At 41.5% G+C, this 17,240-nt stretch overlaps 1 protein-coding gene across 2 annotated transcripts in view; it reads right to left on the reverse strand.

The window, feature by feature from the left end:
- Window positions 1-16,655, reverse strand: part of LOC133397965 (thrombospondin type-1 domain-containing protein 4-like) — a 40,877-nt gene extending 24,222 nt beyond the window's left edge. Inside the window, exons 1-7 of one of the 2 annotated variants that reach the window (XM_061669461.1) lie at window positions 16,385-16,655; window positions 15,563-15,614; window positions 15,425-15,491; window positions 13,662-13,918; window positions 11,941-12,271; window positions 8,233-8,335; window positions 7,062-7,198 (exon numbers count right to left, since the gene is read on the reverse strand). In XM_061669461.1, the coding sequence (XP_061525445.1) occupies window positions 7,062-7,198; window positions 8,233-8,335; window positions 11,941-12,271; window positions 13,662-13,918; window positions 15,425-15,491; window positions 15,563-15,591 (924 nt within the window). In that variant the 5' untranslated portion in view covers window positions 15,592-15,614; window positions 16,385-16,655. Of the gene's footprint in view, window positions 1-7,061; window positions 7,199-8,232; window positions 8,336-11,940; window positions 12,272-13,661; window positions 13,919-15,424; window positions 15,492-15,562 lie in introns of both variants that reach the window. The other variant, XM_061669470.1, reaches the window with a different exon arrangement.
- Window positions 16,656-17,240: the final 585 nt, after the last annotated feature.

The following is a 17,240-nucleotide window of genomic DNA, read 5'->3' on the forward strand; positions in this document are numbered from 1 at the left end:
ACACCCTGAACTGGTCGCCAGCCAATCACAGGGCACATAGAAACAAACAACCATTCACACTCACATTCACACCTACGGGCAATTTAGAGTCTCCAATTAATGCATGTTTTTGGGATGTGGGCGGAAACCGGAGTGCCCGGAGAAAACCCACGCAGGCACGGGGAGAACATGCAAACTCCACACAGGCGGGGCCGGGGATTTGAACCGTGGTCCTCAGAACTGAGAGGCGGATGTGCTAACCAGTCATCCACCGTGCCCCCTTGTCACATTTTTAATAAAGAAAAATAACACTATATTTGATCAAAACTGGTTTGATTACCAATAGATGGCTCAAAACTCCAAAAAACTACCAGGCTAAAGCACTGTCCTAGGTCAAGGTCCCAATGCAGTCGATATTTCACGATGCAGCAATAATAAACATATTCATACAGTATAGTCGTGACTTGACTGATTCACCATTTTCTTTTCTTGCAAGCCAAAAGCTAAGAGCTGATGTGTTGTTGGATGCACATATTAGCGTGCTAGCTAACTCGTTCAGGAGTCTCCTCTCGCTCAAGTCCCAACACACAGTACATACATAAACTGACAAAAATTGGAGGATAAACCTAAAATGCACTATAACCTTTAATGGTGACGTAATTTGACCTTCTTCAAACTTTTGAATGCACAGATCAAACTGTTCAGATTTTCAGTACTTTTTGCACAACTTCCTCTCTAACAAGGAGCTGAACAGCAAAATTCACAACAGATGATTCCATCTGTAAAATCTATTTCTATGCCTTTCTGTGACTCCTCCTGTCTCTCTGGATCACCTGCTGGTGATACTGTGACACTCTAAACTCAGTGGCCACTCCCTTCTGAGAACATCCGGTTTGAGGCCTCGCAATAGCGAGGTACTGTTGTTCATCATTTATTAGGTGTCGTCTTGGTCTCATGATATCAAAATGTAAACACCATGAACGAGAGGACTGTTTAAATTCCAATTCTAATTGAATCAGGAACTGTATTCGTCCATTCATGGATCAAACACCTGTTGTGAATTTTGCCATTCAGCTCCCTATTAGAGAACAGTAAGTTGTACAAAAAGTATTAAAATATGTAACTGTGGGACTTGTGCATTCAAACGTTTTTTATGTTCACCTTAAATTTCACACAAAAAATATATATATCACCAATATCCCAAACTTTTTGTTAGTAAAGTATATTGATATAAATATATATAGCATACATAGCATCTAAATAGCATTAGCATCATTATTTAAACTTCTGACAAAAAGGCCTTTTTTATTTTAGCAATTCTACAATTTGTCTCGTAATATTTCCACTTTTATCTTGTAATGTGACTTTCCTCATCAAATTAAGTCTTGAATCTTGAAATATTTCCCCCTAATTTTCATAATATAACAACCAGTTTCTTCAAAACAATAATTTCACTCTCACAACCATACATTTTTATCCTCGAATTACAAACATTCCCATACGCTCCAGCGACCAACGAACTTCAGATTTATGACCGGGGGTGGACCCTCTGACCCTCTGACCCTTGCATTAACGACCTCAGCCACTTCACATGGTCAATCAAGTCGCGCTGAGCTAAAACCAGCTCCAACACAGGCGGTGGCAGGTTAATTCCAGCTAGAGCCACCATCACCACCTCTACGCCTTCAGAATCTCTATGAGAGAGAAGACCTCGTAGTAGGGTCCGAGTTGGCACCAAGACAGAAAACTTTCAACTGGCGCTACCCTGCAGTCCAATTAATCCAAACCAACTGCAACATCCCAACAAAGTCTTCTAGTTCTTACAGTGTTCCAATGGGAACCCCAAAACGCAGGTCCTACCTGAGACCTCGGCTTCCCCTGCGCGTGGAGGCAGGCGAGCAGCAGCAGGGTCGGTACTGGTAGCATTCTCCCCAAAAACTAACGGAGCGCTCGCTCACAAGTCCAAAAAACTGCACGGGCCATCCCATACGAGCTCCCCCTTGTAAAGACAGCCGGGGGAGGTGCAGCGGAGGAGGGAGGGAGGGAGGTGAGGGATTGCGGGTCTTTTTTAGAAGCGAGACTAAGGGGACGGTTCAAGGGGAATTGGGAGCCCAGTGAGACGTTTTGGGAAATATTCCACTGGGACAACCACAGCCTCGTAATGATGAGGTATTTATTGCGTGCGACTGGATTCCGTTTCTGAGACCGTTTTGAAGTTGTTGTTTTTTGTTATCCAGTGAATGCCTGCTATTCACTGGGGAGAGCGACGGAGCCCTGCCGCGAATGGAGAAAATTTGCAAGTAACTGGCACCCTTCTAAAGGGGTTTGTAATTGCCGAGAGATGCCACAGGATAACAGCAGAGGACAACTTTTGTCTAAATAAAGCTCCATAACTTACTTCAAGTTGTGTCCTTGGCACCAAGATTGTGGCTTGCGCACCAGTGAGTAGGTGCGTTTTTCAGTGAATGAACTTCAAATATGCGAGGGTTCAACATTGAACCCTTGCTCATTGCAGGGCTAATTGCAGGGCTTCGGGAACAGGTCGCAGTCGTTCAAGCATTTTATTGTTACCGTGCACACGGGGGCAACGGAATGACATACAGTCCGTGATTGGTTCTTTTTTCTTCAATGTTTGACTACTGGATATTGAAATTCAAAAGTCCGAAGCATTGCATTTTATCATCTTCCCACCCGACAGTTGATTTCCTGATAACGTTGCGGTGGGACCCGATTCTCGATAAAGACGCTGAGACGTGGAAAATGGGGGTGAGATCATTGAAAACTTTCCTCTTCACAGCGAGAGGTCGTCAGGATGTTGCGCTCCGGAAGCGAGGAATAAAACTTGGCCTCTTCTGGGACCACGTTGGAGTGGGTCCCGTTTATCCAGGAGAACACGTGTGTAGTAGAATAAGAAATGCTGGGAAAACACCAAGATTTGCCTTTCTAGTTCATTCCTTGCAAGGAGGGGTAGAAAATGTACAGAGCAGACACACAATGCAGTACACAAGGACTTTTGAGCTGCTCTCACATTTACACAAAAAACATTGCGCTGCCTCCGTCTTACAAACATAACAATTGTTTACGGTTACTCGAATGAGCCAGCTGCTGCTTCATCACATCGAGCCATTATCACGTTTTTCTCTCATAATCTTACAAATTTACTGTGCAAAAATAAAGTATTTCTAGTATTGTTGTCACTTTTTTCCTGTCAAATTATGACTGTTTTCTTGGAATAATATGAACTAACTTTCCTAATATTAACACTTTTCCCCCCAAAAATGCATTATCATAAATTACACATTCTCTCATTAAAAACCTTTTTTTTTTCCCCTCAATACATATTGGCTTTATGATTTTAAAAGTCCTATTTCTTGTAGACTTTATTGTCCTAAAAGAAAATATCCCTCTGTTGCAACTTTATGATTGGAACATTTGAACTTGCAAAACACAACAGTCTAGACCAGCCTTTATTCTCCCCAAAAATTTGTATTCAAATTACCACTTTGTTCTTATTGGAGAATTACTTTTTTTTCTCATAACAGAATTGTATTCCTGTATTGTGAAGACTTTATTTTTGTGAATTCCCCCCCCCCATATTTTTCTGATAATAATTCAATTTCATTTTTTTGCAGTACGCTGTCTTACAATCGAATCCTCATAATTTGTTGTATTTCTGACAAGCGTTTTCTCTTATTACAACTGTATTCTTGTAAAATTATAACTTTGTATCATAAATATGAATGCTTCCTAGTAATACTGTGATTACATTTTTCTCAAAATGTTACAATTTTATTTTTGTCAAATCTTTTTTTCTCATAACATTATAACTTTATTCTTATAATTTCATGACTGTAATCTTTTGAAATTGACCGTTGTTTTTTTTTTATAATTTGACTTATTAAATTCTGATTGTTTTCTTGTAACATTGTGTTAAGTTTTTCTTGTGAATTACAATTTAATTATGTTAAAATTATTATTTTTCAGTATTATATAGATTTTATAAAATTACAACCTTTTTCTCATCAAAAGATATTTTTTCCCTCTTCTTGTGCCATCATAAAATTACCATTTCTTTGTCATATTTTTTATATTGCAACAGAACCTTCATTAATTTGCTAATTTGTTCTCATAACATTATTTGTTTTTCTGTTCCCCACCAAAATGTAAGATTGTTTTAAGACTTATAGTATGACCCCCCCCCCCCAAAAAAAAAAAAAATTGCCACTTCATTCTTGTGAAAGAATGACTTTTTGTCATAATGTTACACTTTAATTGCCTTAAATTTAAACATTTTGTCTCATATTACTTAATTGTCATAGAATTATTATTATTATCATATTCTCATTCTCAAGTATTTTCTTGTAACGTTGCAATTTCTTTCTCCTAATATTACTTTATTTCCATCATCATTTTTTTAGTAATATTAATACTTTATTTTTCCAATATTACAATTTGTTTGTAAAATTTTGACTTTTCACTCGTAATATGAGTTAATTCACCTAAAACTATTATTTATTTCTCGTAGTATCACTTTGTATTCTTGTAATATTATTGTAATATTATTGTCCTCTTCCTCTGTCTATGCAAAATAATAACTAATTACTTCAATTCTAGTTTTATTATAAAAAATAACTATCTTATATAGTGCATAAACCCAAGGATGCTTTACAATAAACAAAAGACAATAACAACATGTAGACGACAAAGACGAAATCAATAAACAGTAAACAACAACAAGCCAACTGGATGCCAAAGGCTTAGGTGAACAAGTGTCGTTTGATTGCAAATTTGGAAGTGTCCAATGTTCATGCCTGCCTAATTTCCTTGGGAAGAGAGTTCCACAGGAAGCCAGTATACTGTAGGTGTTTCAAGGTTTGGTCCGGGTGGGAACCCTGGCATCTGACTTTTGCACATATTGCGGTCTGTCCAGTGCTTTGCTTGGGAGCCCGAACAGGAGTCCATTACAATAGACCAGGTGGGAAGTGGTGAACGCGTGGCTGAGGGTCTTAGCAAAAGAGTCGGACAGTGAAGGCCGGAGTCGGTAGATGATTTTGAGATGGAAGAAGGCAGATCTGACATTAGATTTGATGTGGGATTCGTATGAAAGGGTGGATGGAATCCAGGATGACCCCCAGGCTGCGAACCTCAATGGAACGTATTGTTTGAACTATAAAGAAGTCCCTTAAAGCACCGTCAAACCGAAAAAAGAGCACCGATCTGACATGGGAGCATTTGTGCTGACACGTGTCTATGTGCTGGTCCAGCTGTTGTTGTGCTGAACTGGATACGGAAGTGCGGCACACACGGCGCGCTCTTCCTGTGGGATGGCGAGAGCGCAAAGCTCAGCAAATCTCAGACAAATGGGAATTTCAACAACATTTTTTCAGAAAAATATGCCGATTTTTATTGTTGTTTTTAATCATGTAAAGCCCATAACGAATAATAAATTTGCCTCGCCATGCTTCTGAAGTCACACACACATAACTTACAGGCATATGCCTGAAAGGCACAGGCCAAGAAATGCTGGCACTCCTTTTAAAACCTCTGGAGGGAGTTTGAAGACTGGCAGAAGTCCACATCACTTGAATAGATCAATAGTTGATCGAATTTTCAGGAAAGTGCAACATCACTTTGTCTTCTTTTTAGGAAATAGAGGAGTCAGACATGTGCGACAGTAACAGTTTGAACAGTGTGAGTGGCTATAATATAAAAACACCAATGGTATTTGTTATTATAAAAAATGTCTGGAGAAAGTCAGTCGGCAATGCCAAACAATTCTGGAGTGTTTGGAATTCTGCTAGCATGCTCCGCAGATCCAAAGCATTTTCTCTGGAGTCGTGTATCAGAAGCAAGCATGTGCAAAGATCATACTGCCGAGTGACTTTTCAAAGTCTCTGCTTGACGTTTAGCTGTAGCCATACTTGGCACGTTTCAGTCGAACCGCTGGAAGTTTTTTCTCTGCATGTTTGGCTCAGGAAAAGCTCGGCACTCCCACAACCTCGTTCGGGAGGCATTTCTTGAAAGAAGCTCAATACCTGCCCTCTTTTAGCAAAAGTATTGGGATGTTTATGCATTAATACTGATGCAATATCTAGTTGGTGACACACAATGGCTTGTGTTCTTTATTTTCTGGGTTGCATCACTTGCTGCTAGGCAGACTTCATATTATTTAGATTCATGATTTGGGCCCCACCTCCAAACCACCGAAAACAAACAAACACGCGCTAACGTTAGCTTAGCCTGTTGGCGTGCCTTAACTCTGGATGTATTATACTCTACAGTCTACCGTCTCCCCCTTTGTTGCAGCTGCCCTAATTCTCCTCTCAAACAAAAATAGCTAAAGTTAGCGATTAGAGCCCTTAGACTCCTCTCTTTCTCTTCCAAACAGGACAAGTTGAGTTTTTAGCAAGAAAGTTCTATTTTGGTTTCATCTGACCATGTGACATTCTCCCAATCCTCTTCTGGATCATCCGAATGCTCGCAAGCAAACTTCAGACGAGCCTGGACATGTACTGGCTTAAGCAGGGGGGGGCACGTCTGCCACTGCAGGATTTGAGTCCCGAGCGGCGTAGTGTGTTACGAATAAAAATAGCTAACATTAGCTTAGCTGTGCCTTCAATCTGGATGTTGTACTTTAAATCAGCCGAGCAGTTGTGACTCACACTACCGTAGCTGTTTTGGAGTTATCACTCGCCGATGTGGGCTGAATGGCTCGAGCAGCTGAGAAGATCCAAAGGAATGATGAGGGGAAAATCTTTTGCTGTGCAAATTGTGAATGAGAAGAAGTGTGAAGACCCTGCAGGAAGTGAACGCACCACTTTGGATCACGACGCATTCCTTTTGTGTGTTAGCTCCCACGCACCGACATGTCAGTCCAATTCTGACAGGTGTGTTTTAGCCACTTGTACAAATATCCCACAGCTCTACTTCCTGTGGCCCTCAGCTTCACTCCAACAGATCCTTCTTAAACTATCTTGCCCCCTTGTGGCCATAATCACCCCCACAATCCTAATACTCACCTTTTTCAGTTCAAGACCCTGAAAAGAAATCAAATAAAGTCAAACAAAGTCATGTGATCTTACCGTGCACTTTCCCGCCACACACACAGAAGAATCATTGCGTCCGCACGGCGTGCCGTCGACGACCTTGTCGGACAGTCGCACGTAGAACCTGAAGCCGGCAGCTCGACAGTTGAGCTCGCAGTGCTGCTCACCCGCAACTTCGAGCATGTTGACAAATGATTTCATTAGATTTTGATACTAATCTGGGCAGCAAATTGGACAAGTGTATTTCAATTTTTCTGTAGTTGTTCATTTGTTAACGTACATATTATATGCATGTCCATAGTTACATACCAGTATTACATTGTGTATATATATATATATATATATATACAATAAATATAATAATAAAGCCCTGCATATTTGTGGTTCGGCATTCAAAAATTCTCATATTCTCAGATTTATTTTTTGGAACCTTTCCTCCTTTCTTCAATGAATGCTGTTTTTGAGCGCAGGTCATTGCAATAAAGTTTTACTATGGCGCCACCTGGCGGAATCTCGTAGTTGTTAGGTTCAATGTCTTGATAATGTTTGCGTTCATCTGTGTTTGAAGTGAAACTGAAAGTATGTTTGTGCTTCTCTCCCGATGCAGCTACGAATATTGTAGTTTTTTGTTACCATTTGCCTGGATAGTATTTCCTTTCTATTATTGTGTATAAATGCCAAAAGGTGAGTACAACACTGACAATAATAATAAGTATAATGACAAGTGTTTGTTCAGTGTGCCAATACGCATATTTGTTTGCCCTTGTGTAATGTCACAGTTTGTGCTAGCATGTTATTTAAGCGAGTGTGCCTCTAAATACTTTTTATGAGCTTCGTGAAGGTGGTTTGTTCGTGTTCAATAATTTAACTCCTGAACACAGTCGTTTATGTAACATGGGCTTCTGATTGTGTACATGCTAGATGAAATGTGTCGATGCTTCATGAGCCTCTCTGTCTTAAGCGCTTTGTTTGCCGCCATCTTGTGGAATTTCTTCACAATTACAACCCTTTTTTTTTGTTGTTCGTTTGTTTTTTCCGGATTTTCACTTTTTGCAGCAGGGCTCGGCCCCTATGCCCAGTGAATAGTGAGGCTGCACAGTAATTATGACAAGTGAGTCCCACACGAACACAACGCACTATTATTTTTTTCCAACCGCTAGTTTAATTCTTGTTTTGTTGTTGTATTTTTTCATTCACACAGTGGTACCTTCGTTGAAAGGTTCCCACTCGTACAGTCTGCCCATAAAAGGCTTCTTGTCGTGCATGGAACACTGAGCAGCTCTGATGTGTTTGCTGGATGTGGGACAAGCCTAAAAATAGATGAGAAACATCATAAATACTCCTGTTACTACTACTACTACTACTACTACGACTGTTACTACTACGAATACTACTACTACTAATAATAATCACAATAATAACCCAATTTGGAAAAGATTTTCAGCAAAAATATGTTTCTAAAGTTTTATTGATCAGACATGATGAGAAATCAGTTCTGTGAGCTTCAAAAGAGTGACTCGGCACAACTTTTTGTTATTGATCGAGCCCACTGTTACACTTGCCAACCCCAGTGGTCACGCTAACAAAAGCTGGAATCGTCATTGGCCCAACAGTAAACGGGGCGGGATGGTGGACGGGTCACTTGAACGATACATGGCTCGTCCCTTAAAATGAGCTGATTTCAGAAAAACTGGAACTGTATTTGTAAACTGTGTGTGTCTGCTAACTCTTGATCCTTTGACAAAAGCATTCCGCAGATGTTATCGAGACACTTGAGGATTGTTTTGAATTGAAGAAATCCATCCATCCATCCATTTTCTGAGGCGCTTCTCCTCACTATGGTCGCGGGCGTGCTGGAGCCTATCCCAGATATCATCGGGCAGGAGGCGGGGTACACTCTGAGCTGGTTGCCAGCCAATCGCAGGGCACATAGAAACAAACAACCATCCGGCACTCACATTCACACCTATGGGCAATTTAGAGTCTTCAATCAACCTACCACGCATGTTTATGGGATGTGGGAGGAAACCGGAGTGCCCGGAGAAAACCCACACAAGGCACGGGGAGAACATGCAAACTCCACACAGGCGGGGCCCGGGGATTGAACCCCGGTCCTCAGAACTGTGAGGCAGACTCCTCCGAATTGAAGAAATGTCTCCTTTAAAACATTGCCTGTACCGTTAATGATGTGTTTATGATATATAGCAGGGATGGGCAACTTTAATGATGGTGCGGGCCACAAATTTTCATCAGCGCTGCCAGGTCGACACACAGGACCGCATAGTTCCTAACTATATGCATAACAAAAAGTCCATTATAAATATGGACAAAATGTATTATTTATATTGAACCAATGTACATCACAGTATTTTAATATGTTTCATGCTGTAATGCATGTATAAAAGTTCCACTGTTCAACAACAAAGGGTATGAAGCGAACAACAAAATAACCACTTGGTGATTCCCCCCTCCCCTCCAGTGCGAAGGTCTCTTGTGTGTAAAATGTTTTTTTAAAGATGCCAAAAATAAATAAATAAATGCTGAACCAACATTAAGTGCGAGAACTCATTTGCGCATTTTTTCTCCCACCAAAATCAACTCACTCAAAGATTTTAATATTGTACTGTTTTGCTGCATCCATCCATTTTCGGTACCGCTTATCCTCCCAATGTCATTCAAAATTCCCAAATGTTCTGTATTAGTAGCACACACTTTTTTTTGCATTGAGACAAAAGTAAACCTCATAAATATCGGTTGAGAAATGAGCAAGTTAAGACTTCATTTCAATGTCCATGCATTCGCTTGGATGGGAACGTTGGCCCTGCCAACATGGCCGCCACGGAGACACGTCAGTTAGCCGGCCTGCTATAGCGCGCTAGCTTATCTAGTCTTCTTTTGATATCTGTGGTCACAGCAGTTGTTTGTCTACCCTAAAATATGTCCATGTTTTCTTGTGAGGAAACAAAATTATCGACCAATAGAATGGTCGCTCTTCTGTTCCCAGCACGCATTGGGGCATTTAATGCGAAACCTTTTCCCGTAAGAGGGACGTGAATCATTATTAACCATCATGTTACGTGTAGTTCGTTGTGTTTTTTAAGTAACTGTTGGGTTATGTTAATGTTGCACAATGTTAACAAAACATACGGTAACATTCCGGTCAATTCCGTCGAAAGATAAGCATAGATGAGGTTCGTAATTTTGGATGTCTGACCAGGTAATGCTTACGTGCTACGTCGAGTCATGAATGATGAGAGTATTCCCTCGTATGAATTTCCGCTTTCTTCACTGACTCACGAAGGCCATAAAATCTACCGTGACTGACAGCGTTTCTACATTCACTATTCACTATTCACTATTGCGCGACTGAGCGATGTCTTCCGTCTGGTGGTGAACGGCGTAACAGCAACTTAAAAGTGATCACGGATGGTGGCGGAAGCATTTTAATTATGTTCCAAAAATGTATTGAAGTGGCCACGGGCCATACGTGATATAAAGGACATGAAAGTTTGACTCGGGAAAAATTTCCATTATTTGCGATGGGAGCATTTGTTATCGTTTTTCAAAATGAGATCTGTAGGTTTGACTTATTTCTACACCTGACATTTAAGTATGTTTAAATGTCACTTAAAACATTGCCTGCACCAAAGGTTTTATGATGGTGACTGTTTGACCCTGGAACAAATTATTTCGACTTTATCTGCTACGAGGAAAACAGAAAGGATAACGCTAACATTTCTTCCTCACCCTATGATGACCTTAAATAAACACCTGGATTTCCATGGACCTGCTGTTTAATTCCAAAGGGGTAGGCCGCGGCTACGTACACACAAAGAAATGGAATTAATCAAGCAGGAACTGGGGAAAGTAAACTGCTTTTGTCACGCCAGGATGTTGAGGTTACTCATCGATCAGGTTCATGTGAAAAGACTACCCCGCCGACACTTCGACATCAACAAGACTCGGCTCTGATTTACTTTATGCTCGTGATGTTGTACAGAACCAAGGCTGTGTGTTGCATTCCAAATAGACAGGTTGGTCTTCACTGAGTCACTGCCAGCACAACAATTATGGGTACTAAGTCAAAACTCACTGCTCACTTAATTAGGTACACCAACATAATACAATGACAGCAAGTACGAGAGGTAAAAAAAAAAATAATTAAGATAATAATTAGGGGATTTGCAGATCTAAGGAAGTTCAGAAATTCAGACTTTGCCAGATTTGTATTTAACTACATTTAAGAATTTTAAGACCTGCATTTAAGGCTACTATACCCTAAATTTAAGACTTTCAAGTCCTAAATTGGTGGCACGATGGGCGACTGGTTAGCACATCTGCCCCACAGCTCTGAGGACCCGGATTCAAATCCGGCCTCGCCTGTGTGGAGTTTGCATGTTCTCCCCGTGCCTATGTGGGATTACAGATGGCATCATAAATTATTCATTCATTCATTCATCTTCCGTTCCGCTTATCCTCATTAGGGTCGCGGGCGTTCTGGAGCCTATCACAGCTATCTCCGGGCGAGAGGCGAGGTAGACCCTGAACTGGTCGCCAGCCAATCGCAGGGCACATAGAAACAAACAACCATTCGCACTCACATTCACACCTACGGGCAATTTAGAGTCTTCAATTAACCTAGCATGCATGTTTTTGGGATGTGGGAGGAAACCGGAGTGCCCGGAGAAAACCCACGCAGGCACGGGGCTGGGATATGAACCCCGGTCCTCAGAACTGTGAGGCAGATGTGCTAACCAGTCGTCCACTGTGCCGCCCGGCAGAAATTAATGCTAGCTAAATCTATCTTATATACAATCAACAAGATGAAACACTGACTCTATAAAAGTTACAACATAATGAATTATATGAAAGGATTTTATTAGCATTTTGTTTTTTTTCAATGGGACTAAAGTACCTTGTGGTCGCAGAGTCTGAGGTGATTGTGCTTCCCCGTACAAGAAGAAGCCGGCAGTGGGTGGTAGGGTTGCTCCAGTTGTGGCTCCGGTTCCTGGGATCCGGAACGCTGCCCACCTGAAGGAAGGCTCCTCTGGCCCTGCTGGTAGAGCGGCGCCCAGAGGGTCTGCGTGTGGGGTACGCTGCGGTGGAGGTGGCGCGACCTGAGCCCACCGTGGTGAGTGACCGCGGAACGTCTCTGTCTGCCGGGCTGGGACCGCCGGACCCTTCCGGAATCCTGCAATGGAGATCTTCCATAGCCGTACCTGCCTGGGATGATGGGGATGATCCTCCTGAAGACATTTGGTAGGCAGTGGTGGAGGGGGTCAGGGTCAGCAAGGCCTTCTCTGTTTGCCTAAATACACTGAGAAGCACTGACCTACATTTACAACCTAAGTTCTAATATTTGCTCAATGAAATTGTATTAATTTACACCTCTTCATTTTGCAGCATTTCTCTTGGCTGCACTGATTCTAGTACGTGTCCGTGGTTGTTCGATTTTGCATCCAGTCAGATTTTAGCCTCTGTGTGCTGCCATGTCAACCTAATCTGCACAGGTCCTTCAGAGTCAGTACTGCAGGCCCATATAACTTAGCAGTGGGACTCTTTGTTTAACCAATCACATTTCAGATTCATCCTCCTAAAGTCAGCGAGTACACCCTTGATGACAGCAGTATTTTCCATCGATTGATGGATTGGCCAGAGCAAACCTTCCAGCCAAGTTCAACGAGCAAAACACGTCTGTCGCGATCTGCACACATAAAAAGCTATCAAATTGTCCCGAGTTTTGGAGTAAAGTCCGATAATGGAAATATGCCAGGAGAGTCCTCTTCAAAAGCACCCTCCTGTTGCTCAGCTGTCAGTGTGATTTGTTTAAACAGGACGTACTGTAAATCCCAAAGCTGCCAAGCACTGGCTGAGTTCTGGACTCTCTTTAAAGATGAGCTTTGTACAGAACCAAAAGAGGTGGGAGGGCAGGGGTCCTGCAGCCCAACGCGACGGCCCCATGGAGTCACTTTCAGACCCGACCGCTTGCTGTAAAGCGCAGATATAACAACAACAACAAAAAGACCAGAGAACCACTATTATAAGCGAAAACGGCTGTTGTTTGTTTCTTGATGGTCTGGTGGATTCAGTGTCTGGCATTTAGGAGGGAAGCAGTAGCGGAGTCTTAAGACTAAGGACTTGGCTCAGAAACCAGGCCGGTTAGGTTCATTCCACTCTTAACTCATTCGCTCCCAGTCCCCCATGTTAACGCGGATATTTGAATTCAACAGCCGTCAATGGCAGTGAACTCATAACTGTCTCTGATGTGTTCAATTCAACGAAGATGGTAAATGATCATCTTGTTCAAGACTAAATTGTCTTTCATGCTTGTGAAAACATCACACATCACAATGTGAGGTTGAAGACTGTCTCTCTGATGTTCAAGTTTCATTGAAGACGTGTTCCAAAACATGTACATTTGGTTCGTTTAAGACTAAATTGTCTTTTAAGTCCTTATCTTTGATTGTCTCCGTTTGTGAAAGAATAGCATCTATGATCCTTACAAAATCATGTACCTTTGGATTTTGAAGACTCTTAAGAGTCTTTGAAAAATGGATGTATGTTTGATATGACATGACGATAAATTCTCTGAGGTTAGATTCATCAAAGACTTTGAAGTTCGTTGAACATGAATACCTGCTTCCACCAGATGGGCTCCTCTTAACCTCGTGACCACTGCCATCCCGATAGACAGAAACTGAAGGCCTCAAGGCTGAGATGACGTGGCCCGGACGCAGATGAGGGCTGACCCTCAGACACGGTCTACTCTGCTCTTGTACGCCACCTCCACATGTCAGGGAGCAGGCGGACCAGGGTCCCCAGGAACCCCAGGACCCTTGGATTCCTCCACGGTCTGCTTCGAAGTCCTGCAGGGACTCCGTCCTCTGGGGGACCTGGATGACAACAACAATGACATCTCATCAGATGGGCCTTTTTAGAAGCTGAACTCATCCAAGAGGTGCAGTCCAAGTTTTAAGTCATGTTTTGGGTGCTTAGTGGAAGTCTCAGGGACTACAGTGGTCGCCCATCAATCATAAAGGGGGCAGGGGAGGCGGGGGCGGGGGGCTTGCAATCGTCAATGTTTACAGAAATGTGTGTTGGGTTCAAGACTAGTGTTTAAGGTGTAAGAGGATTTGTATGCGCTTAGGTTTCTTGAAAATGTGCAATTATTTTTGATTTTTACAAAAACGGGTTCATTTCCTTTGATGTTTGATGAAGACCTGTATTTGTCTTTGATGTTTAGGAAAACACATACAGCACTGTACATCAGTTTCAAAACTCGCAATCGTTAAAGAAAGCGTGTATATTAAGGCTCACTGACGACTCGCACTTGTCTTTGATGTTTCTGAAAACACACACCACCAATAAAAGATTTTGACGCATTTTCTCATTCAATAGCACTAGAAAGTAGGAAGTATGATATGCTTTGTTGTCAACCCTCAATATGTGTAGAAGATTCAGAGGGCTGACAATTTCTCCTCAAGGCCCACTGTCGCAAACAGTGTGTCACGATTGACTAGCAAGTCTGGTTATAAAATGTACTCGTTTGATGAAGACTTGTAATGTTCTTTCATGTTTACATAATAATCATTGTTGTTCATTGTCTTTGATGTTCAGGGAAAACACATTCATTTGGTTTTTGAAGATTCTAAATGTCTTTGATGTTATTACAAAAACATTGTGAAGACTTTCAATTCTTTGTTTACTAAAATACATGAATTAGGTTAATTGAGGACTTGTTGTTGTCTTTGATGTTAAGGAAAATGTACATTAGGTGGGTTGAAGACTTAATTGTCTCTGATGTTTACAATAGACATAATTTAGGTCATTTTTCTTTGATGTTCACGAAAACACTTTATAGGTTCATTGAAGACTAAATTGTCTCTGAACACACGTATGTTAGGTTTATTGAGACTTGATTGTTTTTTATGTTTACAAAAGTGCGTACGTTAGTTTTGGTGAAGACTTGTGATTGTCTTTGATGTTTTCAAAAACATCCAGTTGATTGTTGTTGATGTTTAGGAAAAATCTTGTTAGTTTTGTCGATAAAGTCTTTATACACTCGTGTCACAGTTACGAATGTTCAAAACACGCAACGAAAGTAAACAGGCGTCCACCATCTTCGAGAACTCCCAGCTACTCCCTGAGCCACTGATGTTGATGTTTGTTGACACAGTAACACATTAGCACCTGAGTTCATTGGGAGCGTTCCCACTAACTTTCCACACTTTTCGGGAAGCACGGAAGAGGAGAGTCCTCTCACTCGGAGGCATTTGGAGAACAAAGACGCGATTATGATGATGCATGCAGCGCTGGTGCCAGCATAGCGTCACGAGATGTGTGTGTGTGTGTGTGTCTGGCACGTGTTTAGACTTGGGCACGACCTGAGCCCTGCTCACCTTTCTGTGCTCTGTGACGTGTTGACACCTCGCAGCCTCCAAGCAAAGTAAAAACCGCACCACATCCCTTCAGAGCAAGCCAGTAGGAAGGATGAGTTTCCGGTAAACAACACATAGCATCTTTTTAAAAACATTTACCGGACAAGCCACGTGTAGACTCGTCGCATTCTTGCAGGATGACCAGCACCCACTAATCGGAAACAACAAATTAGACATGCTCAAACATTGACCGACTATCAAGTTCCATACTAAATGTAATCACATCAAAGGGAACGTGTAATAAGATCCTACAAGCGCTCACCAAATTGAAAAGGCTGATTTGATAGAGATATGTGCATCCAAACATTAAATGGCATTTGCACGACTTGAATTTAATGTGTAATGTGGCTCAGATCTGAATTAAGCTTGGTTTCTAACCATTTCTTGGGTGTGAGTTGAAGCCGACAGCGGCTCTTGTATAAATTCTGTTTCCAATCAAGCGACTGAGGTGCATCGGTGACTGTGTCATTCTTGACCACATGCGAGGGCATCATCTTTTTTCCAATACTGCTACCATGGTTCTTTGCTATTCGACTATAATTTATATTTAACTATTTTTCTTTTCAAATTGTAATAAATACTCTATAGCTATATGGACAAACCATTTGTGCTTGTGATTTATTACCTCCCTGAAGGGAGGTAATAAATCCCAATAATTCTTATTCATTAAATTATCCTTTTAATACATAACATTAAAAAAAATAAAGGTTAAAAAAAACTGTACACGCGTAACTATTATACTGTACATCTATTGTACTTGTGATGAAGACAGGGTACTATAGAAAGTTCATAATAGACAGACACCAATATGGCAGTCAATTAAAAAAAATAATGATTGAAGACTTACCAGGATACGCTTGCGAAAGATATTTTTAACCTCATTAAGGTTTTCCTGGATAAATAAAGATTAAAATGACCTACCTGAGTGCTCCTGATATACTTGAACTCTTTTAAATCAACATGTTCCAGTCTGCAGCCTCCATGGATGCGCTCCTTTGCTCACCTTCGAAACATTCAATCCACTTTTTTCCCCCCAAGACTTTCCCGTCGACCACCTGGCGAATCGTGTGAAACAAACATTCTGGATCCCGAAGAGTCAAATCAAAAAAAGGGAGAGGAGTTCCGCAGAATCGCCAAAAGTCATCCAGCTTGGCTCGGGCGGTTGTGACTTTTACACACAGACGAGGTTGAATGTGAATGTGAATGTGAATGTGACTGGAGCATGACACACGCGGTTGGAAAAACTAAATAAATAAATAAAAACCTCTTTTGCGCCCCCTGCTGGAAGACAACCGAATGCTGATTTCAATTCTCTTCTGGAGGCTGTGAATGGCACTTGTGGACGCACTCGTCGGCCACTGCATTAGGTACACCTGTCCACGGTTAATGACACCAGTGGCACCTTCACACAACAGATGCAGAAGAATGTAAAAACAATCAAATAAAAAAATAACAATACGAATTGTAAAAAGAACCAGGAAACCGGAGTACCCGGAGAAAACCCACGCAGGCACGGGGGGAGAACATGCAAACGGCAAGCAGGCGAGGCCGGATTTTAACCCGGGTCCTCAGAACTGTGAGGCTGACGCTCTAACCAGTCGGCCACCGTGCCGCCAAAATACAAACTAATTTCATAAAAATAATAATATTAATCTGACTAATGTTACTCCTCTTCGTTGGTGCTGCGTCAAATAATAAAAAATAGTAGTGTCCACGAAAATGATGAGTAATAAAGCGATAGACATAAGACATATTTTATAATATATATATTGTATGT

This window comes from Phycodurus eques, chromosome 2 (assembly GCF_024500275.1).
Source record: "Phycodurus eques isolate BA_2022a chromosome 2, UOR_Pequ_1.1, whole genome shotgun sequence".
Classification (NCBI taxonomy): domain Eukaryota; kingdom Metazoa; phylum Chordata; class Actinopteri; order Syngnathiformes; family Syngnathidae; genus Phycodurus; species Phycodurus eques.